Raw genomic sequence first — 25,498 nt, forward strand, 5'->3', positions numbered from 1 at the left:
CGGTGATTACACAGGTTAAAGCACAGGGCACGCCACTCTCCTGAGCAGATGGAGACTTATTTGATTTAATTTAATATTAAACTTATTTATAATCTAAGTGGAGAGGAGACTAAAACCCAAGCGTGTATGCACTGGGTTATGTCCTTTTAAAAATTAAGTGATTGTGAAATTGTTCTTGTACAGCCGAGTTTCACTAAGTTGTGTTTGCAGAGCACCACTCGATGGAAGACACCAGTCTCAGGGCTGCCTGACAGGCGCCTCGTGTGGTGCAGTACGAGACAGGACAGCCGAAAGGAAATCTCTTTGCAAGCTCCCTATGACGGGTCCCTGGACCACACACGACAATGTTTTCCGTATTTATTTATTTGTTTGTTTATCTCTGTTGATTCTGACATACTTTAAGAAAGGGGAAAAAAGACAAAAAGAACAGGTTTCTTCCAGCAGCAGGCGAAAGAGCCTGTCTCATTCCATAGGGCTGCTGGCTGGAGCCTCTTGCGCGGTGCAGGTAGCAGCTCCTCTGCGTGGGAGGTGGACGACGGGTGGAAACGGAGCACTCACCGTCTGCACAACTCTGGTTGATGTAATGGACACCAGCACCTCCCCTTGACTCAGGATCACTCAAAATTAGGTTTTAACTTTCAACTGCAATGTGATCCTCCATGCAGCTACCGAATAGTAAAGAAATAATCAAAAAGAAATGCATTATTTAAAGTGTCATCACACTCCAAAACGTGTAAGGCCAAGTTTTATTTAGAAGAGCCTGGCAACAGTATCCTGTTTCTGTGTTTTAATGGAAAGAACGTCGGGCTTGGTGCTTAAGGCTGTTAGTCCAACAGTATTCTCTGCCTGTGAACCACAGCTGGATAGCAGACCCAGACCTTAATTTGCTTGTGTGTTTTCCCTGAAATAATTTCTAAAGTCTTTTGATGTTGCTGTTCACTACAATTCTGGTGATTTTTTCTTTGATGTGCAGCTCTGTACAGAGGCAGAAACAAATATTTCCAGTAAAGTATCAACAGTGCACAGCCTGGACACAAAACACTTTTGTTTGTAAAGTTTGTAAAGCGGAGTTCTAGTTTTTTCAGGCCACCTCCTTTTTAACAAACTGACCCTTTCCAGTTGCTTCAGTGGGACAGTTGTAACTGCAACTTGGTGACTGAATACGACAGTAAGATGTCTATGAACAGGCTGTTGTATGTCTAATATGCTCTAAAAGAATGCAAATGCTGCTTCATGATTCAAACAAAACAACCTTCATGAATGAATTTCAGCTTCCATGACCATAGAGATGACAAATTAACGGAGCCATTTGCACTGTGTGGATAAGGATTTATCCATGCGATTCCCCTAAATGTGAATGGAGTTGTGTAGCTGAATCCCAGGCTTGCCATGCTGAAACTTACCCCTAACTCTCCAAGGAGCAGGGCGCTAATTGGATTGCCGAGTTTAAATCCTTCAGCTAGTCAGTCTATAGAAAGGATTTAGCACTGGCTCTGTAACAGGCTTTACATAGCTTTGCAGTGCAGTGCAGGGGAAGATTTTTTCCCTTTCTTTCTTATGATTAATTGTGAGGCTTGAGGTGACAGGAGACATAATGAAATTCATAAATGCCAAAGGCCGTCCCTAGTCACATTCCTGGCTGTTGGTTTAAGTTAGTAACTGACAGAAGTGTGAACAAATCAAGGTTGTTCTGCTAGCCTTTCAGTTACGGGGAAGAAAAAGTAACTGACAATGAGAAACCACTGGAGGTGGTTTAATGGGTATAAATTTTCAAGAAAGAGTGATATTTTTACACTGATTCAGATTCTTGGATACATAAATGACTTACAAACAGACGTATTCTGCCCCCACTGCAGTCTGAGGGATTCCAGTCCTTTTTCACAGAAGAAGATATTGGCGCAAGTTATTTAAGCAACCTGCCAAAGAAAAGTTGTTGCAAAACCTGTAGCAGAACTCAAAGTGACTTGTTCTGTGTCTTCGTTCGTGACTGGCCTTGCTTTGCTTGTTACGAATTTTAAAAATTCACTTCCCTCTCTGGAGAACAAAACTTGCAGCTTGAACAAGCAGCATAAAAATTAACCTAGGACTCTCACTTCAGCCTGGAAATACATTCTGCTACTTCCCCACATCCAGGTTTGAATTACAGTGTAAAGAATTGCTTCGCCAATCCTGTTCTCCTCGTCCACGACAGCACAGAACATGTCACGTCTGAGTATATATTGACCAGATACTGATGCGGTGATCTTTTGAGCCAGCTGCCAGCAGTCTCCCACTGGGGTTTTTGTGATCTGAGAAGCACACACAATGGAGAGTTGCTGTGTGGTAGTCCAGCACTGCTAAGGGCTTCAGTTTTTTCCAGCCAAAGATCCTGATGCGATGATCCCACCCCGCTGTTGCTAAAATCTTCTTGTCTGGACGGATGGCGATATCAGATATGCCGGCGTTGACAAGTTTGTGTGTTTTGTAAACCTGTGTGAGAAAGTTATAGATAAGCTCTAATTGTTTAAAACAAACAGAAGGAAAAGGGACCTTTTGGAATTTTAGAATGTATTGTGCCCACCCATATGCACTGGTATCACACAGGTAGCACGGAGCTTGTCACCACGTGGTGGGTGATGCCTTAGTGCGAACAGTTGCAGACGGAGACGGAAAAGACCTTAACTTGAGCACATCTATCTCCAGCACCATTCTCTAAAAGCATCCCGTATATGTTTTTAGTTTCTATTGCATTGAAAGCTATTTATATTCTGTCACAAGCGAAGCTCTGAGTCAAGGTTTTGAGAACCAGACTGCACAGCCTTGCTCTTTTCTTCCCGCTATTCTTGCATGAGCTGCAGTGTTCAGAGCTATGGCCATGTATTTTCCCTGCTTCTGCAATATTCCCATGCTGAGATTCTGAGCTGATGTTTAAACTACCTGCTACTTATTTCTGCTACTGTGGCCCCTCACAAAAACCCCAATAAGCTGTGGTAGCATTTACCACAGGCTTGAGAAAGGAATGCTTCCAGGAATTAGGTTACAGTATCAGGAAATCTGTATTTCTAGTACTCCTTCCCAAGAGACTTTTATTTACACCAAATTCCAAGAAGGGGATTATGAACAAGTTATTGATTTCAATCTTGGAAGCTTTTTGTTACTGTTTGGAGACTACTGGGGCACAAGTTTCTGCGGGGCACAATTAAACTGGAAGGCATTCAGCTTCCTTCAGGAGGCACTGGGGCTGCGCAGGACTTAGCCCTTGGAAAGAAAAGCTTTGACTTCGCTGACATGAGCTTCCCCCGAAGCACAGAGAACAGCTCGCTATAATACACGTTTGCCATTCTCACCTCAGGTAACTTGTATTAGTCAGCAGGCTACCTCTGAAACGCAGTATATGCACCAGAGTGTGCGTGCGCCTGCACGCGCGCGTGCATGTATGTTGACATAGCCTAGCTTTTGTCACAATGTGGAAAACACCTTTTGAGTGTATCCTGACCTTGAAGTGCTGTTATTTAAAAGCACAACTGGAAATAACACGTTAATGCCACCATCTACTTCAGACGGAATGTGTAACTGTCTTGTACCAAAGCTTAACATAATTCAGTGCATGTTTTAATACACTGCGTGTTGTTTGCTGTTTTTCCGAGGCGGGAAGGGATTGAAAAGCATATTACATCTGAGTAGCTTTTTCCTCGAAGGACATTCCTTGATGCATAGTTGTGCAGGATTATAAAGAATATATTAATTGAAGATAATTTTAACTATAATACTGGATGTAGAAAACTAAAACTCCAGAAATGCTGGTCAAAGCTGGTTTCAGATGCAGTTGAACACATCTTGGAATCTTACAGGCACAAAGCTATAAGCAATTATTTTTCAACTATATAACAACTGCCCAGCTACTTAAACAGCAAGAAAGAGATGTGCAACTCAATGAGAAAAAAGGCTAAATGAAACTTGATGCGCTTCTTGCATGCTCCGTACATTCCTCTCTTAAACAGAACCTGACGAATGTGTCTACAACCAATTCAGGACAGAGGACAGCAAGTTTTGCTCAAGCCTGATGAACAGTAGGAGGCTGTACACGAGCCTTTTTGCTCCTGTAAAACCTGTGCTTTTTGCTAGTACGTATGTTCTTCCAGACTCCCCAGATACGCTAATGTAGCATGGCTTCAGTGGGATTTTTGTTGGCGTATGTGTACTGGCAAGGGAAGGCTTTATTACTTACATCATGTGCCTGGCAAATGTAAGATGGGCCTTACTCTGTAACTGAGATTATTAGTTAATGGCTATAACCAATCCCGGGCGTGGTGCTTCCCATCATTACTGTCAATTATGTGGGCTAGATCCATACAGCAAAATCAGGATGACTGGGAGAAATTGCATGTCATCAGCAAGCTACAACTTGAAAAGGAAGCCTATAATGGTGATGCCTTTTGGCTATGGAACATGAGGGAACAGTGGGCATTTGTGCATGATCTGCAAATACAAGAGGTGAGAGAGAAAAACAAAGTAGAACAACTTGCTCAAGGTATATGCAGCCAGGTGAAATCCTAGTGTCAGGATTTGTGCCATCCAGTCACTTACGGGCAGCTACTGTAGTCAAATGCATACCAACCTCATTTCCTAACCAGAAAACCAGCTTGTCATTAAGAAAACAAAGAGGTAAAAACAGGTGAGCTGCTTTCAGCCAGTCATGACCAAGGATACTTGCATCTACTAGCAGATGCATTAAGAAATTTTGACATGCTGAGGCCAACAGATATCCACCTCTCCTTCCCTCCTTAACACAGGCTATCTATGATTTTTCTTTCTGTTTTTTTTTTCTTTTTTTTTTTAAATCTCCCTCTCCTACACCCAAATCATGTCTTTAAGCCCTATGCTTATTAGAAAAATAGCCAAGATAGCGGCAGCCTTAGCTTCAGCATTTGAGGGAAAAGCCTCAGCAACCCAACCAACAAAACTTGTGCGCTTACTTACCTTACAGCTTATAGATTTTTTTTTTCTTGTCATATATAAAGGAGCCTCTGTGATTATCAGATTTCTTAGTTCTGCTTTGTTTATTCACCTGCAGAAGCTGTTTACCTCCTACATTCTACCACAAACATCATCACGTAATTACACTATCTCGTCCAAATCAGAAGGCTCATAACCAATCCAATCATTTGCTGACAGTGATGATTTCAGCAACTTTCTTGTAGAAGACAATACACCAAACTTTCCCCATAGCAATAAACTATGAAGTTACCTTCATCATCTATTCATTGACACACTGGAACATTGCCACTTAAAACAGAGCTGAAGTACCATCATTGTGTCATTATTTCTCCAACGGCAGATAGCTATGCACTGCGTTTACTTATTAAAACCTTTTAGAATAAAAATAATGTGCCACTGAGTGGCTTTCCAACGTCTACCATTACCTCAGGTACCTGGAATGTCAGGGAAAAAAAAATCCCCATCTGGTTTATATTATTAATGCAATAGTGGAAAAAAACTTAATCTATGTCCTTGACAATCTCTAGCGCTCATATGAAAGATGCATTTTATTAGGGCATTCACACTATGCATGAAGCACAGAAACATACACTTTATAATACTTGGCATTTAAATTTCTTCTGAGAAAAGCTACTATCTCTCAGTGTGATGTGCTGAAGATGTAACTAATCCTACATCTCCTGGGAATGCAAATACCCTGTGGAATATTAACAATACCTGCAATATTTCAGGTGAACAACTGCTTATTTTTCCCATGAGTCATACCTGTACCCCTGCATTACGGTTAACTCATAACTGAAATGTGCTGTGGAGAACAGTATTTTCTTTGAATTTAGGAAAAAGCTTTGCTATAATTAATATGAAGGAATAGCTTCCTCTCCAACACCAGAGTATCTGAAGGTTTAAGAAGCCTGTCATGATGTCAGATTTCTGACACCTTGGCCTTAGAAAACTAGTCTCAATACCAAGTTTCTTACTGGGACCTTCATTCTGCTTCCCCGAGCTAAGGACACCAGGTGCAGATGTGTGCCAGTAGTGATAGAGGGGCCGGGGCAGGGCAAACATGACAAAAAAACCCAAGCCGTGAAAATTCTGTATCAGACTTGTTAAAACTCTTCTTTATCACATTGGCTTTGCTACTTATTCGGAGTCTAGAGTGCCTCTTTTACTTCGTGTTGTATTGCTTATTAAAGTTGAGACGTTCTCCTCAGTGAGCGCTGCGTCCTCCAAACGCCATCTCCGCTGGATGCATTTACAGTGCATGCGCTGGGGTCTTAGTGCCCTGCCACTCCATACGTGCTAGCTCTGTGGCGATGCCTAACAGATTACATACTTCACAGCATCCCCCAGGTGACGAGCCACCGTTGGATGTCCAAGCACTTGCTTTTCTCCCTGTAGCACCATTCAGAAAACAGCGTTAACTTGCCACGCTGCCTAAAAAAGTCTCCACAGAAGCTACAAGCTGGAAGAGTGGTTATTGTTATTCCATGAATTGGCGTATCCAGCAGCTCTATTCTCAAGGATGATATAGGCACACAGGGGCTGGTTCAGGTCCTCTTCATTGTGTGTTCAGGGGCCAACTGCCGCTTTAGAAAAGGTTAAAGCACGCAGCAGTGGAGAGGCTATGCAGGGGCCATTTTAATTTTCATGAGCTTTTATTTATGCACTTCATTTCCACACCTAGTTAAAACCTACTTAACCCCCTGGCACTGTTGGAACACTTGCTAAAGTTGTCTAGATTAAGCAATATTTATTGCCATTCACTAGCATAGCCTGAACTGGTGATTATGAGACCTCCTTCTAAACCAGCCGTTCCAGGTATGCGTAGCTCAGACACAAACTGATATATCCAATTAACTTATTTTCCCTGTCTCCGGCTCAGGCTCTAAAGGTGCCAAAGGAAGCTGGCTGCCTAAACCTCGTGTCCTCTTGGTGCTAGCTGGGCTACTCCTACTCTTTGTTTGCAAAGTATTTCATGGGGTATTTCTGCCTTTCCCACAGAGGAAGGAAAGCTCTATCCATTCAAGCAGAACCTTTGGAAAAGCAATCCTTTGTTTCTCATTTTTATAACTCATTTATAATGTTTAGGACATTCCGAGAGCTGGATACTACTAACGTGATAAATGAAGATACAGAGGCAATGGCTTGAGTAATGCTAGGCTTGTGTGCCTGTTGCAACTTTGGTAAAACCAGAAACATGTGAGAGACGTTTTTGTTCTTTTTTTTTTAAATCCTCACCATCTTTTTGCTAAGTCTAGTCACATAGCACAGACATTCTAACCAGTCTGTGATTAATTAGCTAGAGATCTGCAACAACTCCTCTTCATGACTAAATATTTTTTTAGTCTATCAAACTGTTAGTGCAAAGTGGGATAAATGACACTAGAGGGCCAATGATCCTGACCTGGAGGTTCTGTTGCTCATTGAGGCTCCAGATGCTAAGCACCTTTTCAGACGAGCCCGAGATCCCCTTGGCCTTCTCCGAGTCAAAGTCAAGGCTCATCACTGGCTCCTGGTGGCAAACAAGTTGGCTCAACGCTTTTCCCATTGACAAATTCCAAAGGACGACTGATCCATCTTCATAGCCAGCCAGAAGCAAAGGTTGTGAACCACAGTTGAGCTAATCAAGGGAAAAGTAAAATTGTTTGAGAAGTAAATAGTCTGTTAGGAAAATTATCCCCAGGTAGGTTTCAGTCCAAGCACCAGGAAAATAAATGAAAATGCCGACTGGCATAGAGGTGAAAAGTTTAGAAGTCTGAATGTCAAATCTTGATAGCCCATCCACTCACAAAAAACGTGGCTAGGTAACTGCTGTCACACACTTATGGTTTTTACATCTACATAATAAAAGTCTATGTTTTTTATATATATCTAACATACACATATATATATGCACATATAGAAATTTTCTCTCTGAAAATCCAAACTGTTGCCTTCTACAACACCTGAAAAAAGGCTGCCTGAAGTTTTCAGAAGTTTTACTTCCTGGTCTGAACTTTGCTTGCGCTCCTTAAAAAAAATTACTTAGAGCAGCTGAGTTACTATCAAGCTATAGAAACCCCTATGGACACGGAAAGAAGTGCCATGCTTAAAGATTCCAGTTTCACGTTGCCAAGTGTAGGGTTACACGTAGGGATCGGTTACCCAAGTGCACCGCAGTGCTTAAAGGTAAACACTGAACCTCTCCTCAGGAATCTCTGGGCGCGTCACCAAGGGGTTAACGGGCGCCCGAGTCCCACTGTAACCAATTGAAAGCTATTTTGATTAATGATGTCACAGGCCAAAGGGCATGGCACCCTGGGCAGACACCTAATTTATTTAAGCCTCTGAAATAACTCAAAGAAGGGAACATTACTGGATTACATGTCACACTTAAGGAAAATATTCATCATTGCTCCAGCCAAAAGACTAATGACCCCGTGAGCAGTAACTGGTTATGTGAGTGAAGATGCGAATCCCTAATGAAAAGCAACTAAAAAACAGGCATCTCTAATGCCAGCTATTTCTTTAACAGGAGAAGAAACACCAAAATAGCCATTGGGATTAGGACCACCTCATGCAGGGACATCTTACCCTAAGAAATGTATCCAACAGCTTATTCAGCTCTTTCCAAACACCGTCTGATCCTACAGGATTCATTTGCTTGGTTTTCAGTTCAAAATAAAGGTGAAGGACATTTATAAAGAATTAATTTTTACTGGTACCACATTGTTGAATGAGGTTCTTCAAACTCGCTGGCTGTCAATGTCATGATACAAACCTGCAGTGGCCAAAGGCTCACTGCCGCTATTAACGGTCCAGACTATTCTCCCACTGGTTATTATTTGTTCTAGGGGGAGTTAAACTAACAAGAGATGGGTGGTCTAGGTAATAAGACTGCCGAGTAAAAGCCTCATGTTCTTTCTCAGATTTATTCAGCCTAAAGAAGTGTTTAAATGAGGAATTGCCCCTTAAAAGAACGGAACCAAGGGGAAAGCCCCTACATCATCTTTCTGAACAGGTCTGCCCACACCTGGGATCCTGCAGGAGCCTCATTCCTTGCTTTAAGATCCCTTTTCTTTTGCAAAGGTAGGGAGCGTGCTCTGGCTAGAAAGGCCCATGAAGGTGGTGTCTCATAATGCCCAGAACTGTGCACGATTTTTCTGTCAAAAGGTGATCTGCTGTCAACTCAACAGGAATAATTGCTATAGTTTATATAAAGTAATAACTCTGCATTTCCAGTTTCTACATGTATTATTTCTGTTGAATTATTTTGTTTGCACCATTACGCAACATGATGCCTTCCCCAAGGAGTGCAAAAAATTTAAGGGAAGACTATCCTTACGCCTGCAAATCCTACCCCACCCAATTAGTAATAGCAGGAAGGTGTGAAGCTGAAGGGACAAGGTATTTAAGAATACGAACCTTCACAAGGAAAAAACCCATTGAATGAACTAATACATTTAAGGACAGACCTAGTAAAATGAGGGGTGGGGGGAAAGGTTTCAAACCAACAAAATAAAGAGCTGCCAGCTTTTTAACAGCTTAGGAGAAGCCAGTGAGGGTTAATCTACAAGCCTAACCTAAGCCTCAATTTCCTTCTGCTCTATAGTAAGGTTTCTAATTCATGCTGCGGCTGGCAAGGTGCATTGTTTCCCTGATACGTGGATCTTTTTTTATTGGCATGCAAAAACCTATGATGATACATGGCTGCAGCCCCCAAACGCGTGTTGAACAACCCTGCGCATACTTCCTTCAGACCATTATGTGGCTCTCTCCGTGTCAGCTTCTGTTTCAACTTGTTAATTTACTGCGCCATAAGCAACATCAAATAGTCTCTTAGGCAACATGTTGCCCATAAGCAATGGGTTGGGGAGTGCTCATCTCCTGGGTATGTCTATATTGCCCAATGCAGTAATGTACAAAGAAATCCTGGACGGCCTCTATTCAGGAAGGGGTACAGCTGGGTTAGCTCATGTTCTTCTGCTTTTATGGTTACAGGGTTACTCAGTGAGCCACTTCCAGCGAAACCACAAACCAGAACGCAGAGCATCACTTCGGTACACCACATATAATTATTTGCCCTTAAGAGTATCCTCCTCCCCCATGCTTTTACACCGAGTTGCGCACATTTGTAAAAGAGCAGCTACAGCTGTGAGACTGTAAGGGATTATCTCTCCTTGCCTGTTGCAGTCTAGGAAGTTGTGGTGACTTCCCAAAGCCTGAATTTGCATGGAATAATTTACCTCTCCCAGTTCCCAGTCCTCTGCTTTATCCCCACTGGCAACAAAATTAAAAACTACATAAAATTAAGACTCTGCACCTGCTCTGCTTCCTAGAGGAATAGCAGTATTAATGCATGTAGAAAATACGGCGAGACAGAGGACTTTTTATACAGGCAACAACATTTTCAACACTGAACATTTCCTCAGTTATCTTCAGCTTATTAAAATATGTCCAGGAGACAGAAAGCCCCATTCATTTCATTGAGTACTGAACACTGATTGCATTTCTAGGAGAAACTTTCTGTTTAATAAAAGCCTAATCAGTCAATTTAATTTTCCTTCTAATTTTTTTTCTAGTTTTTAATTACACCATGGGACTTGACCTGTGGCGTCTCCTACTTTTGTCTGAAGTTGGCAGCTGAATCCCTCTAGACTTCAGTCTGTTCAGGACCTTGAGTGAAGACACTAAGGCCTCAAACTCACAGCTGATTGATAATTTTTTCAACTTAAACCAATACAAATGTTCAGATGAACCTGCAGGAATAACATACTTGAAATCAGCTCGGCTAGTAGTGCAGACCTATAACCGTATGGGGTCGGGGGTTAAACTGGGAATCAGCTTTGCCACCCGTTCTTTGGAGATTTAGAGCCGATCACCTGAACTCCTTCCTCCCTCTACTGCCACCTTTTTGTATTACTTGTCTTTCACTGGTGGCACCCCATAAACATTATTTGCTGAATACTCTGCAAATGTGGGGTTTTTTCATTAACTGCTTTTATTTACCTTTTTGTCCAAAGTCAATACAACCATAAATATTTTGTTCCTATTGTATGTCTGGAATAGAAATGTTCACAGAGTGCTTCCTCGTCCTGAGGGCATTGAAGTGAATGTAACCTGCCATTAAAATCACTGTTTTTAAGTAACCGAATCATTTCTCATCATTCTTAATGCAGCGAGAAGCCATATCAAACAACTGGCTTTGGTAAGTCACTCATTTTCCTCTTGATTGATGCAAAAACCGTATCTGTCCTAAGGACACAAAGCTTTTCCTGAGCATTTGCAAATCTTCCATTAAAGCTTGGAAAGCTCTGAAAGTTACATTAGGGATGTTCACAAATCTTTCCCCCCTTTAATAGTATAATTACTTGATTGGTTTGATAATAAATCAAAATCCAAGTGAAGAAAGATTCATGTGCTTCATATAAAATGAATCACAGGGAAAACATTTCACAATTAGCAGGCGCTCTTGCCTTACCTGCCATAACTTCAGACACATGGGCATGCCCAGCTTGGCACCCACCTCTGGCTTCAAGGTACAGACTGACGTCTTGGATGGCAGCTCCAAAACCTGAACCTGACATCAGGAAAACAAGAGTATTTGGTCAGGCTCCAGGTCAAAATTCTGCTCTTAAAAACACAAGTCTTTCAAGGTGATTAAGGCTAGTATAAGCCCTTCCAGTAAAAACTGTCTGGAGGAAACTGAGGAATGCATCTTAAGTTGGAGCTGGAGGGGAATCCACAGCGATCTAAATAAACGCATTGTTTTAGGAGAAACCAGACAAAACTGCTAGAATGAACACATCATCTTCTTCTGCTCTTCTATTTAATCTGTATTATAGTCGTCTTTCCATACAGTAGATCATACTGTGCATACACTAGATAATATTGCAGACTGCTTAATCTGAAAACACTTCCCTGCTTCCTCTCCCTTTCCCCTTTTTCCATCTCTGTTGCTAATTTTTTTGCTATATTCTCTTGTGGACACCTGCATTGTCTCCTCTGTTCTGTCATGGTAACACGGCTTGCGTGGAAATACAGGCAATATGATTTTTTTATTTACTGGCTGACTGCACTAACAAAATGTAAAACCAGAATTATCTGCTAATGCAGGCTGGAGCAGTGATGGCACGCAGGTATTTTAACACAATATTGTCTGACCCTGTTCAAAGCAGGGTGTCTTTGTCTACATAGCAGCTTCCTCTGTTGCTTGCACTGATGGTAATGAATTATGGATCTGATTATTACTATTATTTTTTTTTTAGCATGGGGCAAGTCTTTCCCCTGCCAAGGAAGTAGCTCATTTCCACGTCAGGATGATGGCAGGCAAGATCAGGGCAGCCCGCCTTTGCAATTCGGCACTGGAAGGTTTTGAGTCTCTTGACTGACGCAGAAGTGCCTCACTCTGGGCTGATTCTCAAGCCTGGAACTATAGAGAAATAGAAGTTCGTAGGCATCAAAAACTTGCTGCCAGGAACATCGCTGTTTCTCAAATGCATACTTAATCACTAAGGTGATCTTTTATTTTAACTAAATAAACAGTGGTCTGCGTTATCTTGTAAAATTAAAGGACTTCAAACATTTGATAAATCCAGCCTCAGCAGCCATTCTAGGCCATTTCAGAATGTGCGAAAGCCCAGCAGGGCTGTTGGACAGCCCCAGTCATGCGAATTTCCTTAAGCATCTGAGATGAGGTATTACACAAATATGGCTCCTCGGGGAGCCATCGATCAAGGCCACGGCAGCTGCGATGGCTTTCCAGTCCCATACCTTTAGTTCAAAGCTTGCCAGAACATCTTCCTATTTCTAGAGGTTGTCAGCTAGCCTGCCAAAAGCCAGCTGCGCTCTCGGACGGCGAGTCGACAATGTACTAAACACAATATACAGAACACTTTCTAAAGCCACTTAGCAATGGAGCAGGAAACTGTTCGCCAGATTCGAGGAATGGAGACGACAGCAAAGAGCCATCCAATCTGTAGACCAAACCTATGAACAGACCAAAGTTTGATCATCTGGGAATTCTGGTTCTTCGGAGCTACACTCTTAACAAAAGCTGCTTTTCTCTTGGCAACTTCCTTGCTATCAGCATAATGACCGAGTTAGCTATTGCAGGAAATGGGCTATAACCATGAAGATGACCTGTTCTCATCGTGCGTCTCTCATCACTGGTTCTCCACAGGGCATCGCCTCCTAGGCCAGACTGAAACCACAACTTTGACATAATAAGGAAGGATAAGTGTGCTGTGATAGAGGCACTTCTGCAGGTTAAAAACAAAACAAAACCAAACCCAAACCTTCTTCGCTTTACCTTCATCAAAAATAGACAAACTGGTGGTACAAGGGCTACAGTTGGGCTTGCGAAGGACAAAGAAAAACACAAAGAGGAGAAAAGCTTTTTGCAGAAGGCAGGCAGGCATGAGCTGCCTCTGCTAGACTGACAGTTCCAGAGACTGTCTGCATTAGAGGCAGCCGAGCCTTAGAAATAAATACTATTTCATATATTTTGACAACTGTAACCTAAAACTTGAAGTTCTGTGTTTATATTGGTTTTGCTTAATAGGAGAAAGATTTGCCTTTGCCTGAGGTTAATAGTGTTCCTGGGTGGCTAAAACTGGCCACAAGGAAACACACCCTTTTTCTTTTTCACATTAATAAAGCTTTTAACATGTTTCTGGCAAATTGGCAAGAAAAGCGCATGTAACTCATAATTGGTGATTTAAATGCAATCATGAACAAATAAATGCCTGTTCAGATCTCATTATTTATGGACTGAACCTGCTTTAAGACAAAATTACTCTTTTTTTGGGCACCAGCCAAGCATAAACACTTATTAAGTCTTAATTTTAATCATAAGCTGCAAATGTACTGTGTCTCACACAGTGCTGCCTATTTGGAAGCACTATATATTATGGGAGCTTACGTGAATTTATTGAAACCTGACACAGTTCTAATGTAAAGGTTCATACACAGAGTGGAACTTTTTTACCTCAGGAGACAGCAAATCATTATCAGTTTGCAGGGCCCAGGCAAACAAACGAACACAAACCAGAGATGAGTTGTAAGAGACACTGGGGTAAGTGTCCTCTCTTTGGATCGGATGCTTATTTAATTCTTCATTACCAGAATGCGTGTGCACTCTTTGCCTGACACAGAAACTCTGCTCGGGCTGACACAAGAACGCGCTTGTCAATTTTGTTTAACTTAAATATTATTGAGCACTGCTGTGAAATGGAGAGAGTTCTTCCCTTGGTCAGAACCACCGGTGGGGCTTAGAGCGGGTGTAGTTACTGCGACAGTGGTTGTGTCTACAGGCGAACTCAGCTCTGTAAAAGGCTGAGCATTCTGGTTGTGAGCCAACAAAGTACTTAAATGTGTGCTTAGCTTCTGAATAATAAAAAGTTTGCATTTTCTTGCAATACAGGCACCATTCCCACTTATTACTTCGTATATAAAATATCCAACTTTCCGTTTCAAGCTACGCATCCTATAGTCCAGAAAAGCATGTGACCTTTTATGCTCATGAACAATTTGCGATTAGCTACAATATTTCTTTTCATATTTATGCCACTTTTTTCATACTGTTGGTATTTTGATGTCAGGTGTTTGAACTAATGTATTTTTGTGTGATGTCCTCAAATAGTCCTTCAAAGAAAACAAAAATACGATTTCTACAGAGCAGAAGTGGAAATTGCCACCGCAGCTGTCAGTCAGTGATTGCTGTGACAACGGGTATTAGATGTGGCCTTATCCAGTAGGAACTGAAACGGAGCCTGCAATTATCTCGCACTGAGCAAACCTCTGGCCGCTAATAGTAATTCAACTATTTCCAGCCAAAGTACCAGTTAAAGAATTAGCCCGGGGTGAAAGACCACATATCGCATTACAAATCACCTGCGCCTCCCCTTCTCTCACCAAACACGGCTTCCCGCTTCAGAGGGAAGATGAGTACCTCCATCTGATGACAGACTTTCTGACCATTAGCTCCCCAGAAGGACTCTTGTTCCCCTTTAACGGTATTCAGCAGCACCAGAGGAGTTTTCAAAACTCCTGCACATGAAAGACCAGCAGCAGCTGCAAATACTTAAACGTCGGACAAATCTTGGGGTGGTATCCTTGTTATTGAAGCATGAGTTATATAATTCCGTCGTCTTTCTGGCAGGTAAAATTAGCGATTAGAACCCCCAAAGGTTCCTTGTGCTGCCCTCTCTTGAGCAGAGACTGAGAGCAATGATGTTTCCCCTTCCGAACTATCTCGTTTCAAAACCAAAAGCCATCTCCCAAGCACCAGAAAAAGAGACTTCCTACCTCCTCCAGGGCTTTGGCTGCCGTGGCCATTAGCCAGCGTCCCTCTGCCACCTTTAACAGAGAGCATCTGCAGAATCCCACGTTCTCCGTGAAGACAGAATCCGTCACTGAAGTCCGTCCCTCTGCTAAATCCCACAAGCAGATCCTCTGGTCACGGCCCTGACTGTGACAGGGAAACAAGTTACCGGTGAGCAGCAGGGCTGCGGAAGCCTGGCTTCCTGCAGGCTGGCATCTCAGAGTTGGGTCTTTATCATGCAGTGAAGGAATGAGCTTTGAACAGCTTCTGGGGGGGATTCACGGGGTCTTCCACGAAGTGTGCGGGAACTCAGCATCACCGAGACCACCACCCTTCTGCTGACTGCAGAACTGGCCGGGAGGTTCAGAAGGGGGGACCTGAGAGCCGGTCAGACACACCGCAGTCACAGCTAGCCACGTTTCCTTGCAAAGGGAGACTTGGTCAAACAGTTATGCTGTTTATGTGTGCCTATATATTTATGAAGTCTCATGAGTATTTGAACATTTTCATAATAAAAATACTGGCATTTTACCATTCTTTACATCTAATTTAAAAGGAAACAAAAGTATGCAGAGAGTAAGGCATTTAATACTCTTTCTCCCTAGCAATGAAATAGAAATGTCAGGCGTGTTGACAGCTGAAAGACAACAAAGACCACATCAAAGATAAATAAAAAGCTACCATTATTCAGTGGTCAACTTCCTACAGCCACAGGGAGGGCGCAGAAAACTCTTACGACTGTGTACGTGTGGAGACCCAACAGGAGAGGGACCGGCAGTGCAGGGAGTAGCAGGAATTAAACAATGAAACGTTGTGGTTAAAGCATCCAAAACCAGAGCACCAGCGGCTGCACCGCCGATGGACCAGTGCAGCTCGCGCAGGCTCCTCCGCACACCTCTCCGTCCCACAGAAGTCTGTGTGTGGGTCCCAGACAGTAAGACCAAGGCGGCCAGACAACGGGCACAGCATCGATTGCTACACGTTTACGTGATCCCACTGGCTCTGGAACAACGTACCGCTGTGGAGAAGCTTCCAATCCACAACCTGCAGTAGCACAGGATATGTGTCCTCATGTTATCGCCTGGGACAAGCGCTTGTCATTATTTTAATTAGCATCACCTGATGGAAGTATGAAACCAAAACAAAGGTAGATGCAAATCTACAGATTGTTGGGACTCCTTCAACATCGGTACAGAAACTCCCATCTGCTGTTCAGCTGAGTGACAAACTGTCAAAACGTTGATGGCACGGGGCATACAAACAATGTGGTACTGCAGGGAGTTGTGGTGAGTTAGCTTTAGAACAGAGAAACAAAAACATACAGGAAACTGCTGTCCTAACATTGCACTGCTATGTGAACTGTTACAAATATACAGCAAAAACAGATGTACAGAAAAACTCTATAATTATACAAACAATGCTCATTCAACATGATTTTTATGGGGGAGAGTGTTGATAATTGTACTTAAGCAGATAACAAATATAAATGCTAATGAGTTCCACCGTATATTATAAGAGATGTCTTCTCTAGATAAACATGTCAGAACACCTCCTCGTCATACAGACACTTTGGCATTTACCCTAGATCACCTGTCTAATCCAAAGTACACAAATCTTCCCGACCTTCCCTTGCTAAAGGAGAACAGAAGATATTTTGCAACAAAGCAAAGGCATGCAACTCGGCATTCTTGCTCATTTTCAGTCTTCCAGTCTCCATCTCTGATTCTTCTCTTCCTTCCTTACCTTTTCTCCCTCTCCCCTCTATTTATAAACTCTTTATGTCAATTTTGATCTTCCCTGAGAACCAGTTGCGAAGCGTTTGTCAACTGCAAATCCAAGTGTATTTCCTTTACGCAAAGACCTCACCTGATCTCAATACAGTAATAAAGACACTATGGACCCCAAGTTGTTGTGATGTTGTCACATATATATCATAAAGAAATTAATCGCATCATTTTTTCAACTTTTTCTTATACAGTTTTTCTGTATTTTTGTACTTCTGTTCATTTCCATATGTGTTGGAGAGACTTTCAGTGACTCCAGAAATAAGAGATTCCCTTTGGGTTTTTTTGGGTTTTTTTTCTTCTTCAATCCTGTACCTCACAGAAACAAGAAAAATTTCACTGGTTTTTGCCTGCTTGCTAACCTGAGGAGCCTGTTTTTACCGCCCATTGTCTCCACGCGGTAGACAGATTTTCTTCCGTGGCCATCCAGTGCTGCGTCCGCTCTGTGTGTTTCCAGGTTCCAGACATGGATAAACCCGTTCTCAGACCTGGCAGCAAGAACAGATGCTGTTAGGGTGACCACCACATACAGTCTGACAAGACAGTCTGATACTTCTCCTTTTTTTCAGAACTGAAGCTGTAAGTACAAAGATAACACACCCAGCATTCACCAATTGTGCATCTTGTTGTTTTCTCCAGACAGATACAATTTATCTAAATAATACGCTTTGTTTTAAAAGGCAATGTCCGTGTGATGCTCAGCTCAGCCAGAAATCCTGGTTTACTCACCCAGAGAAAAGAACGGGGACATCAGGTTCTTGGCCGCCACAGGAAAAATGCAGAGTGTGGACTGCGGCACTGGTGCCTCTGAGAACGAACTGCGGATCCGGAGGTGGCAGAGCCATCGAGCGGGGAGCCGGGGGGTGAGAAGACGACACAGGTACCGTCGAGGGTAAGCAGCCTAAAGTGAACTGACAACTGTACCGATATTCTGAGCAGGACATGTGCTTCTCCCAGTCACTTTCCTCCTTGAATTACCTTTACAGGATGTTATTTCTGTTGCCATGCAGGTCAGTGTAAAGCATTTCCTCTTAACAGCCACTGATGAAGCAGCTGTCAAATCTGCTTTTTGCTGCCTTCCTTTTTAAGCCAGGCAAGCGCTGAGCTGGCCGTGTGTACGCACCTCTTGCGCACCTGTAAATACAAGATTGTTCAGCTGTTCTCCCTGCTGCAAAGAGGAAGAGCTACAAAATGCGAGAAACTGGATACCCATCATTTCAGCGGGCAAGCAATTTGTCATTCCACTTAGCCCCTTGGCAAGTCTTTCCCCTTCCTCCCCATAAAAACACTATTTCTGTGCATTCCACTCACAACCATTTACAGAAAAGCATTGCAGTGAACATATCAACTGAAAAGAATTTCAGGTGAGATTCGAGTTATGATCATTTTTACACAAGAATCCCATTACTCCCAAGCGTTTGAATTTTTGGTTCCAGGCACAGTTACTTGAAAAAAGAAATGCAGGATTATTTCACACTAATGTAGTGACTACTGTGTTAAACATTTTATTCCCGGGGGTTCGTATTCCCCAATGGATCAATAAAGAGAGACGGATGCTTTCCGCTTCAAGCGTGGTCCGCGTCAGCAAAGAGCAGGACGGGCGCACGGGGAAGCGCGCGGCCCTGTCTAAACGGGAAAGGGGAAGGACAATTTACTGGGACCTGCCAGGGAGCTGGTGTGCTCTGGCGAGGCGTGCTGCTACTGAGCTGGCGCCTGCGCCGAGCCCTGCCTTCACGTTAACACCTTTGCAGGCAGGCGTGCGCAAGCACCAAAGAAGGACGAGGGACTTTTCGGTGTCCTGACTTGCTGCAAATGACCCTCCACACCCGTGCTGGGACAAGGTAACCGGCAGCTTCTTTGACTGTAAGTACAGTTTGCAATTCATTGGAAAATGCATTATAACTTGTATTTCTGCTTCTTCCTTTTTGACCTGACCTCCCAGAGAAAAGGACAGCTTTTGCCACTACAGAGGTCACCTCTCATCACTCTTTCCCATTCATGCACATATCAGACGGGATTAAACAACAGGTTTTCTAAATCCAGCGAGGGAAGATCAGCAGGTGTTTTTCTGCCTGCTGATTCACAGCGGAGGAACTGCAGAGAATCAGAACAGAGCGAACAGTTACATGGTAAGTTAAAACAGCTCAACTTTTGTCACCTCACCTCAGTATCGCCTTTTGAATTGTGCTTAATGGATGCACTTGCTATTGCACCTCATTTGCAGGGCTGCCTTGAGTGTTTATAGATCAGTAATCACCGTGGTATCTATAGGGCCTAATTAAACACAGGTATCTTTTAGGACTAATGATGAAACAGGATTCTTCAGCATAACGTGCAGGTCTCCCTCAATAACACTGTGTAATTAGGTATGAAAATAATGAGCTCAGCGGATAACCTCCATGTTTTAGTGCCCTGACTCATCTGTTTTATGATGTTGTCTGACGATCTAGACTCATGACAGGCTGGAGCAGATTTTCAGATGATGGCACGACGCACAGGTTTGCCCCCATGGTGAGATCCAGCTCCCAAGTGCCCATCTCTAAGATGCTTCACCTGCGTTATAAACCTGTTAGGCTAAGGATTTTGTCACCAAAGTGACCCCTTTGGGACACTACAGCCGTATGCTGCTGCCCTCACAATGACACTGTGGAACCACGTAGATACACCGGGAGCGAGGCGGCTGGCCAGGGCAGCGGGGTCCCTCTGCACGGTGGAACGGTCCTGGGTTGCTGCACTGAGCAAGGGAAGCAGAACTGAGTCAGCCCAGAGGCTATCTGGGATTACAGGGCAGGTTTTTAATAGCATTTTTCTAATTACTGACACAGAAGTTTTTGCTGACAGACAGCAAGTGTGTGCGTGGCTGTGGGAAGGGTTTCGCCTGGCATGAAGCAGACGCTACTAATGCATGTCTTTACAAGGACAGCATTTCAGAAAAATCCTCAGACTGGCTACAGGAAAAAAACCCAACTGCAAACATACTTCCAAGCTGTAAGCAAATGAAGGGACTTTCTGCTTCTTGAAGCCTCGTTCTCTGCTTGCTTTTTTGCTAATCAGATATGCGAATCTGGGAATCGGGCTTAATATGAAACCTATCTCATGTTTTATTGGGCGTATGACTCCTTATTACTTCCTATCATGACTCGGCAGATGAGTGGCAGCGTGACAGTATTAAGCATCTCATTTTTCCTTCCAGCAAGTGCTGAACTATACTGTTGCATCTGTGTGGTCTTCTTCATCCAAGAGCTTGGACAAGTCACTTAAGACCAAGATTTAATTAAAAGCTCTTAGGTACCTAAATCAACAGAAACTCTCATGAGGTTGCAAATAGATGGAAATTTGGTGCACCAGTGCCTTGAAAACTTTGGGAAAGCATCCATCTGTTCCTGTTGACACATAAGCATCCTCAAAGAAGTGACATTTAGCCGACCTTCCACTCACCGGGTAGCCCAGTGTCCCCACCTTACTTACAGGGATCGTGAAGCACCTTGTGCCAGACTAATGATCACGGTTATGCCATGCTTTGCTAAGCAGACAGCTACAAACTCGCTGAATAGGATGACTGTGCGATGGTTAAAGCCCCTGGGTACATTTTTTGAAAGTGCCTAAGTGATTTGGAAGCCTAAGACTCATTTTCAAATAATTTTTCAATCCTAAATCTCTAAGACTTTTTAAAGTTTCACCCCAGGTGTCTGAAAATGAGTTCTCTAATTAGCACAACATTTATTTTCTTGTTAACTCCATCTAGCCTCAGGGAAACCAATCTGTTCTTGTTAACTGGGGATATCTGCAGCAAATTTAATTAAATGAATTTGCTTAGTATTTAGGCTAGTCTGAGAGCAAAATCTGGCTCAAGGGCTTGAACAAGCAAAGTGCAACCTACGGAAGAAAGTTCATTTAAAAGCATCTCAGGGCTAGACTGTGTTTGTCCCTGCGATATCCTCGTGCTATGACTCCTGCCTCCTGCGAAAGGACGTTGAAAGAGATGTATCATTTTGCTTATGGCAGTACTTGTTTGCAAGAGGGCATCACCAGTAAGGGACGCGACACCTCGTCATCATGCTCTTGTTTTTTAAAGATGTTCCACTTCTTATTTCCCGCAGCCCTGCCCGTGCTGGTAACAGCCGCCTCCTCCGGGGGCTGAGCCACGCTCCGGTACGGCACAGACAACTAAAGGACGTTTCACAAGGGGCACCGCAAACCCGGGGCTCCTGCACAGCTTGCGTTTGCTGCGCGAGTGAGGAGTTCAAATTAGCGTTTCAATTAGCAAACGGCTATGCGCACCGCACATTAGGTACGAAACAGGGGTTTGTCTAAAGAAATGCTTCCACTAAATGCCTGAACAATTGAATTTCCTTCAAAAGTACGGTATTTTAAAGACCAAGTCGCTATTAATATCCCTCACAAAACTTACTTTGTTTAGGTTGCAATTAGAATCATCTTCAAACCATTTGAATTTCTATGCAGTGGTATTCCAGTATCATCACTTCAGCATTTGATATAAAAAAGTTAAGCTTTTATTTAATGAGAGTCATTTAAAATATGTAAATGTCAAAAGGATTACCTTAGAAAAATCTCTCAGAGAATTAACAACATTAACAGATTCCCACAGGAAAAATTCCAGCAGAATTCAGCAACTCTCCTTTTCCCACTCCTGTCACTTGTATTTCTATCACACATTGAAGCAAAAACAAATTGCTATTAAAATATCATCCAAACACCCTCCTCCCCCTACAGACTCCACAATTCGGCTTAAGATACCAATGGCTCAAGCAAAGACAAGAAAAAATCCTCCTCTTTTTTTCTTTAGGCTTATTTAGAGTAGTAAAAACTCAGTGGTAAAAGAGCTTTTTCAGGTATAGGAGAAATAAATCTCTCTAGGCATGTCTGGCAAACTGATTTGGGACTGAAACCAGCAGGTGTGCAGACGTAATTACTACTGCAAAATATTCAGCACATCCAGGTGTGCTCACGAACAGATATATGAAATCCTGTTATTTTTTGAAAATTCCTGGCCTACCAGGTGCCACCCTCCCAAAGGAAAAATCAGAGCAAAGAATGAGTTGAGAGAGACGTGAATGAACTGTTCCTCCCCCTGCCCGGGCCGTTCGGTTTTCCTTCACGCGAAAGCCCACGCTGGCCCGCGCTCCCGCGCCCGCCCGCGCCCACCCACCAGGGCTGCGGCACCGCCGCGCCGCGCCGCCCGAGGCCCTGCCCGCGGCGTCCGCGTGGGTCACTGGCTGTGACTGCAGGGGAGGTGGGGGGAAATAGAAGACGCCCTCAAATTAACAGTGCAACGCAAACAATTTGGTTTATTCCAGGACGTTGGCAATCTCCAGCGTTACAGTGCAGCAGGCGGCCCTTGCAGCATGAGCTTTCCAAACACAATATTCCCATGTTTCCAGCCTGCGACCCGCTGCAGACAACTGGGTTTCACAGCACAAAGCTACGAACTCTCCTCTGCCCCAGGAACGCCCTGGGAAGCGGGCTGCCCGGGCCTCCCGCGGGAGCGTCCCCGCGGCGGGCGGTTCCCGCACTGAGTTACGCCAGAACACTGCGGGACTTGGAAACAGCTTGGACATCCCTGGTGGATGCAGAACGCTGCCGGTTATATGGCGCTTCTAGGGCACGGAGAACAAGAGTTTAGGGCTACCAGAACCCATTTAACGAGCAGTGTTTCCGTACATAATTAAAAGAGACGCCGGACAAACCTGCACAAGTTGAATAGGTAAAGTTCACCTCATCTGACTGCAAAAGGGAATTTCTACAGGTTATCGACTACAAAAGGTCTGACAGCAGGTATATGGTTTGGTAAACAAATCTTCAGACGTGTTGTGACAAATTTTTAAGCCCAGCTTTTCATTCTGCATGCACAAATCAAAAAATGGCAGAGCGCACTGAAACGGGGAAGTCAGCAATAGGCAGGGATGTTGCGAGACAGTCGTCTGAAGAAATCTCCTTGCACCCGAGGTGAACAGTAACCGACTGTGCAAAGGAACACCTCTCTCTGGCCTGTAACGGCCTAACGCACGCAGAACCCTTCGGGAAGAATGAAGCGGCCACTTGGGTTGAAATCCAAGATTAAAAGCCAGGCAGCCCGCTTTTCACATTCTTACCCCAGTCCCCCAAACACGCGGTCGGTCTGTTGTGCGCAAAGGCAGGAAAAGTAAAACCAGGAGAAGCTTGCGCAGAAGCTGCCTGCGCAGATCGAGAGACGCGGGAGTGCTGCACAAAGAGCTGCGACGGCCGGAGCCCCAGAACGTACGAAATTCACTCCGCAGACACCTCACACCGCAGCTTTCGGCTTAAAGCTCCCTTTGCTATCTTTGGTGCTAAATTAAGATATAAACTGTATTATACAGCTAGGATTTCTTTAAAGCTAATTTAAAAACCAATTTATTTCAAGTGGAAATTAGAAATCAGTAGAAATCTTTAAATCACAAAATTAATTTTGAGCAGAAATTATTATTAGTAGAAATTGCTGATTTAACCAGTAGAATGTACTAATTAATTTTCAGGAGTAAGGATAACCAAATGATTTCCCTTCAATTGGTTACTCTGCATACTCTTCTTACTTACTTCTACCTCCCTATGACTACCAAAGTAGAGATTAAGCCCAGTGATGTATACTTGTATTTTGAATGTGACTTCAAAACCTAAAAAAAATTAAAAAACAGAAGAAAATCACCAGGGTGGACTGGAAGCACTCATCAGTGTGCTTGTGCTTGCACGGGAAGGTACAGCAGCTAGATGCTGTAGGTAGGCTTCCAGGCAGAATCCTCTTGCTTGCAAAACTCGCTGGTTCGAGCCACGCCACCGTCGAAGAGCACGCAGCGATTTGCGTGCCCTCGCTACACAATCCTCAGTCACCGACACCAGAAGCCTGCTGCCACGCAGCCAGCGCTGCCACTGGCAAGCGTCCTTCCTCCCACCCTAAATGCTGTCGGAGCCTTCCTTCCGAATGGGCACCAGGTCGTTTCTAGGCTCGAACCGCGACTGCCTGCTCGGAAGGCCACTTCAAAAGCCTCGTCTTGCGGAGCGCCGAGAGCCCCGCTTCCCATCGGCTTTCAGGGCAGCTGGGAGCTCCCCAGAATTACCTCCTCCCCTGACAGTTAGGCAGTGAATGATGGAAGTCTCCACATTTTAATTGTGAGAGTCCATGGACAGATAGCAAACAAAATTGCTTACCAGCAGCTGGTGGTATGCCAAGAAACCTTTTGGGAGCAGAAAAGAAGCTGACTAACAGCCGGCCCGCAAGGCGACGCATTTTTAATGACTTCCACTCAGGTGCTGGCTCCTCGCAGTGTTAGCACCTTCTCTGTCTCTAAGCAGCCCCTAACCGAATGAGGCTAAACCGCAATATATTACATATATTTTAAGTAATGAAGTTTGCAAGAAAAATGTATATAAATGTCAAGTGTGTAACCTTCAGGAATACTGAAACCCAGGCTTGTGTCTCGAGGTTCACTTTCAACTACTTCCATCTGCAGTTTTTAAAAAAGTCACTGTACGATAATTATTTTCTATATGAAAACATAGATTCAGCATGGGAACAAAACTAAGAATGATTGTAATTATTTGAAAGACACTGACTTAGCATATGGATCTCATTGCCACTTACACATTTTGGTCACTGAAACAAAAAGCTATTAATCAATATGTAAAAGCCATAAATTAACATAAACATTAATCATTCTAATACTCCCACTGTGTCGGACTGATAATTTTTTTTCAGTCTTTCATTCTGACATATTCGCCTTCAGCTATCAGCTGGCTGACCTTTTTTAACACAGTTAAACATTTTGGGCATTGCAAATCTTACTGAAGTAAACATTTTGGAGACAGCCAAATAGCACGGCTATGTTTATGCCAAAAATACGGGGTCTGAAAACATGAGAGCCCCTGCCTCACATATCATTGCACTAGCTGTTACTAAGGGAGGCTAAAATACAGCATGAAATACAGCTGAAACGGCGGGGTTTCATAAGCAGGTCCGTTCTGCAGGTGAGGGAAGAGACGCCCATCTGGTTTACTTTCTGAAACCATGAATTGCTTGGTACAGCGCGATGGTGTAACTCCAGCCAGCCTTGTCTGGAGAAATAAAACTGGCATAAAAGCCCATAGCAGTTCAGCTCTGCAAGACACTCTCTATAAAATTAATAAAAATAATTTTAAAAGGACAACAAATGCCTAATCGCTTTGAAAAACTGAAGTATATGAAAATGCACAATGTAAGTGAAAAGAAGTATTTCTGCAACTGTCTCTCTATACCAAACCATTAGACCTAAAATGATTTTCAGTTTGTACACTTGATAAATTATTGTCATCTAGCAGAAAAGCGATAAGCCAAGGGCTACCAAAAGATTGCTTGGAGTAGCCTCTAGTTCAGCCGGGCACAGCAGCCTGTCAGCCGCGGGGCTCCGTCGGCCCGTCCTCC

General features: G+C 43.5%; 1 protein-coding gene across 4 annotated transcripts in view; it reads right to left on the minus strand.

The window, feature by feature from the left end:
• Window positions 1-1,782: 1,782 nt before the first annotated feature.
• The window catches only part of GNB1L (G protein subunit beta 1 like), a 41,419-nt gene continuing 17,703 nt past the window's right edge, over window positions 1,783-25,498 (minus strand). For all 4 annotated transcript variants that reach the window (XM_082325448.1, XM_082325449.1, XM_082325447.1 and 1 more), the window contains 6 exons: window positions 17,794-18,198; window positions 17,427-17,552; window positions 15,265-15,427; window positions 11,438-11,536; window positions 7,382-7,597; window positions 1,783-2,469 (listed from right to left, as the gene is read on the minus strand). In XM_082325448.1, coding sequence (XP_082181574.1) covers window positions 2,203-2,469; window positions 7,382-7,597; window positions 11,438-11,536; window positions 15,265-15,427; window positions 17,427-17,552; window positions 17,794-18,008 — 1,086 coding nt within the window. In that variant the 5' untranslated portion in view covers window positions 18,009-18,198 and the 3' untranslated portion in view covers window positions 1,783-2,202. The remainder of the gene's footprint in view (window positions 2,470-7,381; window positions 7,598-11,437; window positions 11,537-15,264; window positions 15,428-17,426; window positions 17,553-17,793; window positions 18,199-25,498) is intronic.

The sequence above is a fragment of the Platalea leucorodia genome (genome assembly GCF_965183815.1).
Source record: "Platalea leucorodia genome assembly, chromosome: 12".
Classification (NCBI taxonomy): Eukaryota; Metazoa; Chordata; class Aves; order Pelecaniformes; family Threskiornithidae; genus Platalea; species Platalea leucorodia.